Source organism: Elephas maximus, chromosome 8 (genome assembly GCF_024166365.1).
Source record: "Elephas maximus indicus isolate mEleMax1 chromosome 8, mEleMax1 primary haplotype, whole genome shotgun sequence".
In the NCBI taxonomy this organism is placed as follows: Eukaryota; Metazoa; Chordata; class Mammalia; order Proboscidea; family Elephantidae; genus Elephas; species Elephas maximus.
The window spans coordinates 84,691,948-84,704,253 of record NC_064826.1 but is presented as its reverse complement, the minus strand read 5'-3'; the positions used below and the strand labels follow the sequence as shown (position 1 = coordinate 84,704,253).

Genomic DNA, 12,306 nt, shown 5'->3' with positions numbered 1-12,306 from the left:
TCATAAGAAACTTATCAATAAAAAAAATCTTACCTATGTGTACAAAAACACAGAGTCTCTGGGCCCACAAGTTTACAGTCTATTCCAGTGGGTGATCGCCAGCTCACATATAATCGGTTCTGTAGACGCATAGGTAGAACTTTTCTTTTGTACTCTTCATATTCTTCAGGAGTAAAAAGTTTCCCTCCATCATCCTCACCAACAATTCTACAAAAAAAGAAAATACTTCTTTTAAGCTTTACGTATTTATTTTCCAGGTTAGAAATACTAAACTCTAAAATTAAACTATACCTGTACAGTCAAAGGAAAGGCTGCTTCGACGTGCATCTTTTCTTTAGGCACATGCTAACAGCCAAATTACAAAGAAGGTAATAAAACTATTGATTAGCATATAAGATTATAAGTAAAAAGAAGAAAAGTAAGAGAGTCAATAAATGCATAACATTTGACTTTACTGATAATGTTTACTGATGGAATGTGGTTAAGAATCATCAAGTATTCATCTCAATTTCTCCTGTGATTCTGAAACACACATGCTCATTTCTCTCATTAAAGGCTGGAACATAAAGTGCCAACAGTTCTAGTATTTTCTTTCTTTAAAAAATTACCAAAAATATATATATATATGTATATATAAATGTAGTAGCCCAACACAACTAATGCTCATTTAAAAAAAAAAAAAAAAAACTGTTGCCGTTGAGTTGATTCCAACTCACAGTGACCCTTTATCTAACCCCAAACCCTGGCCAGGAGTTTAATGTTAGACTTAAATAAATCCTTGAGTCTGCACAAACCCAATCCCACATCCAAACGCCCCCTCACCTCCAAGACTTTTATAGAGAATTGTTCCAGGTGATTTATGCTTGCAAAAATCATTTCCCACCAGGTCCTCCCCTAACATTTTCTGGGCCAGGCAAGAGACAAGTGGAGGCCCACAATCCACATGTCTAAATACCTAAATTGTCAGTCACCATCAAGGCCCAGCAACTTGCTTCCAAGGAAAGACCGAAAGGCTAAAGGACCAGTTCTGCCCATGCTGAGGGCTAGGTGGAAGCTCCCAGTATTACCTGGACCCACCTAAACCAGGGATGGGGGCTGACCCATTAAGCTCCTCATCCTCAGGCCTCACCTTGCCGATTCTGAATATCCAGGCAGTACTAAGAGCGTCCCAAAACTACACCAGTGGAACAGTGAGAGAGAGTGCAGTCACCTGGGAAACCCATCTGTCCGGACTCCCCCTGGGTGATTTGGGGAGACCAAGGTTAAGCCTAGCAATCACTCTTGCTCAGATTTCCTGGCTGAGGCTATGTCTTGCTTCCCGCCAGTGCACACACGCCCTCCCGCTCTCAGCCCCGCACCCTGCTGCCAGCCCCATTCCAGTAATTCCCATCTGTCCACTTTCCCAACTTTCAAAAACCTTTCTCATGAGACCGAAGAACACGTCAAAACAGGAGCATTGGCCTTTATCAGGGCTCAGGTTTAGGGCAAAGAATCGCGCCCAAAGCCGCTAAAGGGGCAGCTGCCTTTCCTGTTTCGGGAGAGAAGTCTCCCCAGAGCCACCGAAACTACGCCACTCGGTGTGCTTCTCCTAAAACCATCACCTCGGGGGTCGGGAGCACGTTTGGAAGTTCACGACTTATTAACGCAAGTTACGCACTCTTTATGTTTGCTAACTTATATAGGTGCCCAGTACTCAATGTGCAATTCCTCTAAGTCCATTTAGGAGAAACAATCACACCTTTACATAAATCTAGGGTTTATAATCCCGCTTGGAAAGGAAGGAGGTCGGACCTCTGAAATGGCCTCGGAAAAGACTACAGCACTGAAAGCTACGTCTCACTACTATCTGTAATTACAGAAAGATCAAACCTGAAATCAATCTCGGCCTCACCCGACAGCCGGGAACAGATTTCGGGCGCTCTGCGCTCGCCCGCTGGACCCTGTCCCCGCTCTACCAGGCCTCCACGGCGGAATGCGGGCCTTGAGCCGCTGCCGTCGACTCACCTCCGGTACTCCAGGTACTCGTCCACGGCCGCCGCGCCGCCAGGAGGCAACGTCAGCCGCTCCATGGCCGGCAAGTAAGGGAAAGGCTGCCGGGCCGCGGGCCTAGAGCCCAACCTGCGCGAGAGCAGACGCTGGAAGAGCCAGAGCCGACCCCGCCCCGCCTCCTCGACTCCCCCGGGCCACGCCTACTCCGCCCGAGACCTCACCCCTCTCCATAGGGCCACGCCTACTCTATCCCAGGCCTCGTTCTCTTCCCCCCGGGCCACGCCTACTCCGACTGAGGCCTCGCCCCCTTCCGCACCGGCCTCGGGATTGGCCAGGGTGAAGACCGCCCACGCGGGGGCACGAGACCCTTGCTTTCTGCAAGCACAGCCCCGCCCAGAGCGGGGTGCGCGCCGTTTGCCGCTGTCCTCAGATTGTGTCCTGGTATTCTCCTCTCCCTTAAGCTCCTTGTGAAGTTGAGACGAGTGCAATGCGTTGCGTGAAAGGGACGCACAAAAAATGGCTTCTTTGCACAGCGCTTTCATGTAATCCATCTCTTGAAATATAAGTGGCTTTTTTGCACATGTTCTGGTTTGAGCCATAATCTCTGGAGCCTTGGTGGTGCAGTGGTTAAGAGCTATGGCTGCTAACCAAAACGTTCGCAGTTCGAATCGACCAGCCACTCCTTGGTGAACCCCATGGGGCAGTTCTACTCTGTCCAGTTGGGTCGCTGTGAGTTGGAATCGACTCACGGCAACGGGTTTGGTTTGGCTGGTCCCCATAATCACCAGCCATCTTTTCAAACGAATTTTTTAAAAACTGTGATATAAAATTAATAGTTCTGGGTTTGAGGTTTTACTAAAGCAACAGGTTCTTCAAAGAAAGCGAATGACATGTTTAAGGGAAATGAGTAGAAACAATCTAGTTAGGCTTTTTTTTTTAAGCTTTTGGAAAGATTCTCCACAAAGTCTCTGTAAAAGGTGAATTACCATGCAAGTGGTAACTTGGCCACAATTAGGCTTGTTGTCATTAGTTGGTGTTGAGTCCAGCACTTAACCATTTGCGCCAACCAGGGACTTGGCCACAATTTGGCTTACCCAGCCCCCAAAAAAAGCCCACTGCTGAGGAGTCCATTCGTGCTCATAGCAACTTGGAAAAAAGAGTAGAACTGCCCCATAGGGTTTTCAAGGTGCGACTGGTGGATTCGAGTTGTTGACCTTTTGGTTAGCAGCCAAATTCTAAACCTCTACACCACCAGGGCTCCCATAGCTACCCAGTAAGTCGGAAAAGGGTGGGGAAATCCATCCTTACTCTGGAAGGAGGCCTTAAACAGTGAGACTCTCTGGGGATCAACGTTAATCCTGTAACGTGTTGACATAGAGTCAATTCTGTGACCCTGTGTGTTACATAGTAGAGCTGCTCAAGAGGGTTGTTTCATTTTAATCTTCACAAAAGCAGACCACCAGGCCACTGAGTGGGTTCAAATCACCATTTGTGCCACCTGGGGACCTCTGGGAGTCAGCATTATTGTCACCAACTTGTGGCATTTAAAACCAAAAAAACCAAACCCATTGCTGTCAAGTTGATTCCAAATGATAGCAGCCGTGTAGGACAGAGTAGAACTGCCCCATAGAGTTTCCAAGGCTCTAAATCTTTATGGAAGCAGACTGCCACATCTTTCTCCCATGGAGTGGCTGGTAGGTTCAAACCACCACAGGCTTTTCGGTTAGCAGCCAAGCATTTAACCACTGTGCCACCAAGACTCCTTGTGGCATTTGAAAAAAAAATCCACCCATTGCCTTCAGTCAGACTGCCCCATAGGGTTATCCAAGGAGCAGCTGGTGGATTCAAACTGCAGACCTTTTGGTTAGCAGCTGAGCCCTTAACCACTGTGCCAGCAGGACTCCTTGTGGCATTTTTAAAAAACCAAAAAAAAAAAAAAACCCAGTGCCAGCAAAAAAATAAGAAAAATAATTCACTGAACTTAAGTAGATCTTTATTTCAGAAACTACTTTCCTGAATATTTTAGGTCTGAAAAGCAAAAAATAGACCTATTGAAACGTCAACTGGGATAGCACTAAATCGTAGATCAATTCGGGAGTAATTGTTATCTTTGTAATTTTTAGTCTTTCAATGCATGAATTTTTTACATACCTCCATTTATTTAGGGTTTTTTTAATGTAATAAAATCTTACAATTTTCTCCATAAAAGTTCTGCATATTTTGTCATATTCTCAATGTTTTATATTTTTCATGCTATTCTAAATGTTATCTTTTTAAAATCACATATTCTAACTATTGCTGATAAATAGCAATAGAATTGGCTTTTTAATGTAATGGTATTGTATCCTGCAATATTACTAACATTTTATTAATTAAAAAAATTTTTTTTTAATTTTAAGATAACTATAAATATTTGTTTTATTCCAAAAACATGTTTACATAAGTAATAATTTTGTCCCTCTAAAATGAGTTGTTTATTTCTTCTTCCAATCCTTTACTTTTATCTTATTTCTTGTCTTATCCCAACCTATTCCTTGTAACTTGTATGGAATTATTTTCAACTATCCTAATTCTTTTTTTTTTTAACCCTGTAAGATCTTGTTGTTTTAACAAATCAGTGTTAGACTTAGCCACAAACTTACAGCTTTCTTTGTACTTCATTCCTTCCTGAATCTCAGATCTTCCATATGGTATCAGTTTTCTTCCACTTGAACTATATTTTTTTAAGAATTTATTTTAGAGAGGATCTGTTGGTATTAAACTCTTTCTGCTCAAAAATGTGTTTATTTTGTTCATTCAACGTTGCTTTCATTTTTTTTTTTCAATCTTTTTTGCTCTTTGCTGCATTCTGGTTGTTTTATTCTGACCTGTTTTCAGCTGACAAATTATTTTTTTAACTATGTCTAGCTTGCTGTTATGGAGTCCCTGGGTGGCACAAATTGTTAAGCACTTGACTACTAGCCAAAAAGTTGGCAGTTTGAACCCACCCAAAGATGCCTTAGAAGACAAGATAGGCCTTGCGATCTGCTTCCAAAAGGTCACAGCCTTGAAAACCCAATGGAGCAGTTCCACTCTGCACGCATGAGGTCATGATGAGTCAGAATTGACTCAACAGCAGCTACCACATTTTTACGCAAATAACACGTTTCCTAAGTTTGCCAACTGCACCTTCACCCCACTAGGTATTTTCCTAACAGTTGCCAGGCCAAATTTTTTTTACTTGTTGCTGTAAAAAAATTAGCATAGAGTGCTATCAAAAATACCTCAATGGGGAGGGAGTGGTTGGCAAACAAATGTAGAAGGTGCATGTTATTTGCATAGAAATATAGTAACAACAGTAACAGTTTGTTGTTAGACCTATCCTTTGAGTTCTTTATTTTATTTTTCATTTCTAAAAGTTATTTTTCAATTCTGCTAATTTTTATATTTTCATTCTTCCTGCAGGTATTTTCAAGTTTGCATTTTTGTGTCTTTAAGATAGCGATCAGTTATTGTTGTTTCATAATCTGTGTCAGATAATTTCAGTATCTAAAACTTTTGCTTAACATAAAGCCTCCACATAAAGCAAAAACCGTCACAGCTGGGCCAATAAGCATCATGATAAACAGAGAAAATATTGAAGTTGTCAAGGAGTTTATTTTACTTGAATCCACAATCAACACCCATGGAAGCAGCAGTCAAGAAATCAAACGATATATTGCATTGGGTAAATCTGCCAAAGACCCCTTTAAAGTGTTAAAAAGCAAAGATATCACTTTGAGGACTAAGGTGAGCCTGACCAAAGCCATGGCATTTTCAGTTGCCTCATATGCATATGAAAGTTGGACAGTGAATAAAAAAGACAGAAGAATTGATGTCTTTGAATTGTGTTGGCAAAGAATATTGAACATATCATGGACTGCCAAAAGAATGAAAAAAAAATCTGTCTTGGAAGAAGTACAGCTCCTTGGAAGTGAGGATAGTGACACTTTGTCTCCATACTTTGGACATGTTACCAGGAGAGATCAGTCCCTGGAGGACATCATGCTTGGTAAAGTAGAGGGTCAGTGAAAAAGAGGAAGACTCTCAATGAGGTGGATTGACACAATGACTGCAAAAAATGGGCTCAAGCATAACAGCGATTGTGAGGATGGCACAGGACCGGGCAGTGTTACTTTCTGTTGTACAGAGGGTCACTATGAGTCGGAACCAACTTGACGGCACCTAACAACAACAACAAAGCCTTCCCAGGCATGTTACTGCTGTAGCATTTCTAATGGTTCTCTCATGGTATCATTGCTCTTGAAAACACTTACTAGTGAGAATTTTTAAAGGCCTAGCTTGAAGTTGTCTTCTTCGAGAGATGTTTTGCATTTGTTTCTGACACAGATGTGCTTAGGAGAGCTACCCTGTGAAACTGTTTCATTTCCTTTTTTTTTTTTAATGGACTATTTTAGATCCACAAAAGTGGAGAGAACAGTAAAATGTACTCATCACCCAGCTTCAACAATTATCAGTATTTTGCCATTCTTATTTTATCTATCCCTCTCCTAATAATTTTTCTGGAGTATTTTAAAACAGATATATCTTTTTACCCATAAATACTTCAGCATGTGTCTCTCACAGATTAGAATTTTTAGAAAAATCTACATTACCATTATCACACCTGACAAATAATTCCTTGACAGCACCTAATACCTAGTCTTTATTCATATTTCCCTGATTTTGTTCTAATTGGAATCCATGCAAGGTCTACTGTTAGCATTTGGTTTACATGTGCTTAAAGTCTTGTAATTTTAAACAGTCCTCTTTCCCCCACTCTGCTTTTTTCGACCATTTATTTGCTGAAGAAACTGGATCATTTTTTCCTGTAGAATATCTTCCTGGACTTAATCATTTGCATAAAAGTATCATTTAATATGTTCTTCAAGCCTCCATAAACCAAAAAACCATACCCAGTGCCATCAAGTCGATTCCGACTCATAGTGACCCTATAGGACAGAGTAGAACTGCCCCATAGAGTTTCCAAGGAGCACCTGACCCTTTGGTTAGCAGCCGTAGCGCTTAACAACTATGCCACCAGGGTTTCCTCAAGCCTCCATATTTCCTGTAAATTGGTCCATAAATCTGGAGCCTTGACTAGATACTGGATTCAGGAACGTTTCCCCCCCCCCCCACAAAGTAGTTTATTGATAGTTCTGTCCTGAATTCATGACTTGAAGTTTTGGGGACTACCCAGGTGATGTGAATTTAGATTGCAGATTCCTATAAGAACCAGGAAACCCTGGTGGTGTAGTGGTTAAGTGCTACGGCTGCTAACCAAAGGGTTGACAGTTCAAATCCATCAGGCGCTCCTTGGAAACTCTACGGGGCAGTCCTACTCTATCCTATAGCGTCGCTATGAGTCAGAATCGACTCGATGGCAGTGGTTGGTATCTGATTTTTGGCTGAAGGTTGAACCTCAGGAGTGACTTCATTACTGAGCTGAAAGGGTGTCCAGGGGCCATACTCTCAGGGCTTCTCCAGTCTCTGTTAGACCAGTAAGTCTGGCCTTTGTTTTTGAGTTAGAATTTTGTTCTATATTTATCTCCAGCTCTGTCCAGGACCCTCTTTTGTGATCCCTGTTAGAGCAGTCAGTGGTGGTAGCTGGCACTAGCTAGTTATACTGAACTCAGTCTTGTGGAGGCTGTGGTAGATGTGGTCCTTTGGTCCTTTGGACTATGTGATTTCTTTTTTTATGTATTAGTTATTTAGAAGTGTTTTAAAAATTTCTAAATATAAAAAAGAGTATCCCTCATTTGTTAGAGACAATGACCAATACGACAAACTTGGTCATTCTTCAAATCTTCTATATGTATTACTGATTTTATTGTCTGTGTGAACCACCAATTATTGAGAGAGAAGTGTTAACCCAAAAAAAAATCCTTATTAATATCTAGCACTTCTGGAATTCTTTCCAGGTTCTAGCTCCATCTCACCACATGGCCATTTGTATATCTCTTATGGAGAAAAAGGCCTGTTCAAGTTTTTTGCCTATTTTTTAATCAGGTTGTTTTTCTTCCTGTTGTTGAGTTGTAGACATTCTTTATATATTCTGAGTATTTACTTGTGGCTTCCAACTATTTTCTCCTATTCTGTAGGATATCTGTTCACTTTTTTGGTGTTTGATGCACAAAAGGTTTTAATTTTGAAAAAGTCCAATTTTATCTATTTTCTTTCTATTGGTTGTGAAAGCAGAGCTGTTTTGAAAACCTGTGTTTGTTCATTGTGTACAAAGACAGTAAAATTACCTCTCCTGTGAGAATTGAGATAATCTTTGTAAAGGATTTACTTGACGTATTTTCTTGTTAGGTGCCATCGAGTCAGTTCCAACTCATAGTGACCCTACTCACAACAGAGCGAAACACTGCCCAGTCCTGCACCATCCTTACAATCATTGTTATGCTTGAGCTCATTGTTGCAGCCACTGTGTCAATCCATCTCATTGAGGATCTTCCTCTTTTCCACTGACCCTGTACTTTTCCTTCTCCAGGGACTGATCCCTCCTGACAGCATGTCCAAAGTATGTAAGATGCAGCCTCGCCATCCTTGCTTCTAAGGAGCATTCTGGTTGCACTTCTTACAAGTCAGATTTGTTCATTCTTTTGGCAGTCTGTGGTATATTCAGTATTCTTCACCAACACCACAAGTCAAAGGTGTCAATTCTTCTTGGGTCTTCCTTATTCATTGTCCAGCTTTCACATGCATATGTTGCGATTGAAAATACTGTGGCTTGGGTCAGGTGCACCTTAGTCTTCAAGGTGACATCTTTGCTCTTCAACACTTTAAAGAGGTCCTTTGCAGCAGATTTGCCCAATGCAATATGTCATTTGATTTCTCAACTGCTGCTTCCATGGGTGTTGATTTTGGATCCAAGTAAAGGAAATCCTTGACAACTTCAGTCTTTTCTCCATTTATCAGGATGTTGCTTATTGGTCCAGTTGTGAGGATTTTTGTTTTCTTTATATTGAGGTGCAATCCATACTGAAGGCTGGGGTCTCTGATCTTCGTTAGTAAGTGCTTCAAGTCCTCTTCACTTTCAGCAAGCAAAGTTGTGCCATTTCTGCATAACCAGGTTGTTAATGAGTCTTCTTCCAATCCTGATGCCCCATTCTTCTTCATATAGTCCAGCTTCTCATATTATTTGTTCAGCGTAGAAATTAAATAGGTATGGTGAAAGAATACAACCCAGATGCACACCTTTCCAGACTTTAAACCAATCAGTATCCCCTTGTTCTGTCTGAACAACTGCCTCTTTATGTAAAGGTTCCTCATGAGCACAATGAAGTGTTCTGGAATTCCCATTCTTTGCAATGTTATCCATAACTCATTATGATCCACACAGTCGAATGCCCTTGCATAGAAATTAAAACACAGGTAAACATACTTCTGGTATTCTCTGCTTTCAACCAGGATCCATCTGACATCAGCAATATCCCTGGTTCCACATCCTCTTCTGAAATCAGCCTGAATTTCTGGCGGTTCCCTGTCGACATACTGATGCAGCCATTTTTGAATGATCTTCAGCAAAATTTTGCTTGCGTGTGACATTAATGATGTTGTTCCATAATTTCCACGTTTGGTTGGATCACCTTTCTTGGGAATAGGCATAAATATGGATGTCTTCCAGTCAGTTGGCCAGGAAGCTGTCTTCCATATTCCTTGGCGTAGACGAGTGAGCGCCTCCAGCGCTGCTACCATTTGCTGACATATAGTTAGGTCTTAATAAAGGATAGCAGCTATATAATTTTGTAACCTCAGGTAGCTGGTACAGCATTGACACAAAATATGTGTTTGGTAAATGTTAAGGGAATACAAAATAATGTTTAAAAACACATTGGGGATATACTTTAAAAATCTTAAAGGTCCTTAATATAGAGCTAGCCCCTGGTTTATTAATTTTGTCTTTAGTGAAACTTTATAATTCGAATTGCTATATACCTTGTTGGTATCATTTCATTTTCTAGTTACGACTGAAGTGAATATTGTATCCCAGATAGTTTGAAATTAAAATAGAAAAGTAACTGTATTCAGATAAGGAAAGATCCCTTTGCTTTTAAATTATTTCATTAGTACATTTAGTCATCTTACATTTTAAAATTAAGACAATAAGTTAAAAATAATCCCTTTTCTTTCTTTTTTTTTTTTTTTTTTGCTTCCTTCTGTTGTGTCTTAGGCTGAGCACTCTAGAGAAGCAAAACCAGTAAAGCAAATATATATATAGTGAGAGAGAGATTTATCTCAAGGAAATGGCTAATGTAGAGGCTGGCAAGTCCCAAGTCCATGGGTCAGGCATCAGGCTGGAGGCTTCTCCTGATTCATGTAACTGTGGGTGCTGACAAACCCAAGATCATCATGTCAGATGGCAGGCTGCTGGCTCATGGGCTGTGGAGGCAGAGAAATCCCAAAATCAACAAGCAATACTGCAGGCCACTGTCTCAAGTCCCAAGAACCAGAGGTAAGATGATGATGAGCCAGATACAGGATCCAGAGCAAGCAAAGGTCAGTGAGCTTTGCTCGAACATCCACATATTTTGGATACAGGCCACACCCCCAAGGAAACTCCCCTACAACCGATTGGCTGATCATATCAGATCACATCATGAAATGATTACAAAATGGAGGATAACATCATTACATAACTGCCAAATTACATCATAACATAACTGCCAAACCATTGAGAATCATGGCCCAGCCAAGTTGAGACACAATGTTAACCATCACAGTCCACCTCTTGTCAACTTGGCACCTGTAAGCATTTCCTTAAACCATACATAATCTCTAAGTAAAGACAATTACAAAGTCATACTTGCACCTAACATGATACAACTAACATGTACCACCAAAAATGCACTAGCCCCGTTTACATTTTATATTTTGTAAGTGAAGAAAACAAAAATATTTAATGCATACATACAATGAAGAAATACTCATAACAATTACAGTCCTCGTTTCTGCAACTGGTCACATAGTCATAACTGGTATTTAGAACTGCCTTCTTCCCCCACCCATTCTGTATTCCTTTTACCCTCAGGAAGTGCCTCAGCTGGTCATGGTTCTTTGGGTTGACCCAAACCTTCATTTCTGAAGGGTCTGGGCCATCGGTAGTCTTGTCGGAATTGAGTCGCTGTAATTTTCCATTGATTTTAATCACAGGGCATGGTAGTACTAAGAGATACCCTAAGGGATCTCCTGTATTCCAGCCATACTCTTCTTTACCTCCATTATGTAATATCAATCAAATTTCCTGTCAATAATCAGGACCAATCACACCAGCCAGTACACCCTGCTTCACACTTTTAGCTTTAAATAAAGAATAATAACTACCTTCAAAAGTTCTCCTATAAACAGGTCAAGTTTTATTATAATTATTAACACAAAAATTTCAGTGTATCTGGAAAATTTCTAAACCCCTTGACGTGCTTAATTTATTGGATTACTATTAATGCAGCAAAAATGTCAGGCTGATGGAAGAATTTGGAAAATTCCTTTGAAAAATGAGATTTTTATTTATTGGCTAAAAGATGTCTCTTACTATTAAGTAAATCTGGACCTGTATTTTATTTATTTTATTGAATTCCTTATAATTATCTCTGAAGCTCCTTTTCCTACTAATTATACATATATGTAAAAGTTGATAAGTATAAAGATTTTTATTTTAATTCCTTTGAAAGGAATAAAACAGCCATTCTACATCATTTTATAAAGCATCTGTTTTCTTATGTAGGGAATTTCACATCATTATAGTTGAATTAACGTTTTTCCCCTAATAATTTTTACACCTTATGTATTTAAGAACCTGAACCTTATTGCAGAAGTCAGTACTGAACTTGAGATGATTTGTAACTTTAAATCATAGTTGTAAGTACCAGTATACACATTTTTTTTTAAATTACATATTTTCTAGCTCTGTCCACTGAAAAAACCAAGAAGCGTTACTACAAATCATAGATTCGAGCCGCCTGCCACAAAGCCAATACTGAGACAGGAGAAGGTAAGCAGCAAAAGGGCTTTATTGAATACTGGTACCCAAGAGACAGAGGGGATAAGTTCCTCCCAAATTCTGTCTGACTCAAAACGGCTAACTAAAGGGTTTTATAGAGAGGAGGTCAGGGTTTAGATATTTCCGGGAATGTTGGTTCTTCTTTGAGGTGGACATGATGATGAAGTGACCTATTATTGAAGTCTTGCAGGTCTCTTGACACCATCCTGGTTTCAATCACAAGATGGATCTGAGTTTTGTTCAGGTACCTCTGTCCTGATGGTATCGCTCATTGTTCTGCCCCCTGGGAGAGGAAC

At 40.4% G+C, this 12,306-nt stretch overlaps 1 protein-coding gene across 2 annotated transcripts in view; it reads right to left on the bottom strand.

The window, feature by feature from the left end:
* Positions 1-2,160, bottom strand: part of FAM221A (family with sequence similarity 221 member A) — a 37,494-nt gene extending 35,334 nt beyond the window's left edge. For both annotated transcript variants that reach the window (XM_049893830.1, XM_049893831.1), the window contains exons 1-2: positions 2,005-2,160; positions 34-207 (exon numbers count right to left, since the gene is read on the bottom strand). In XM_049893830.1, the coding sequence (XP_049749787.1) occupies positions 34-207; positions 2,005-2,069 (239 nt within the window). In that variant the 5' untranslated portion in view covers positions 2,070-2,160. The remainder of the gene's footprint in view (positions 1-33; positions 208-2,004) is intronic.
* Between the last annotated feature and the right edge of the window lie 10,146 nt (positions 2,161-12,306).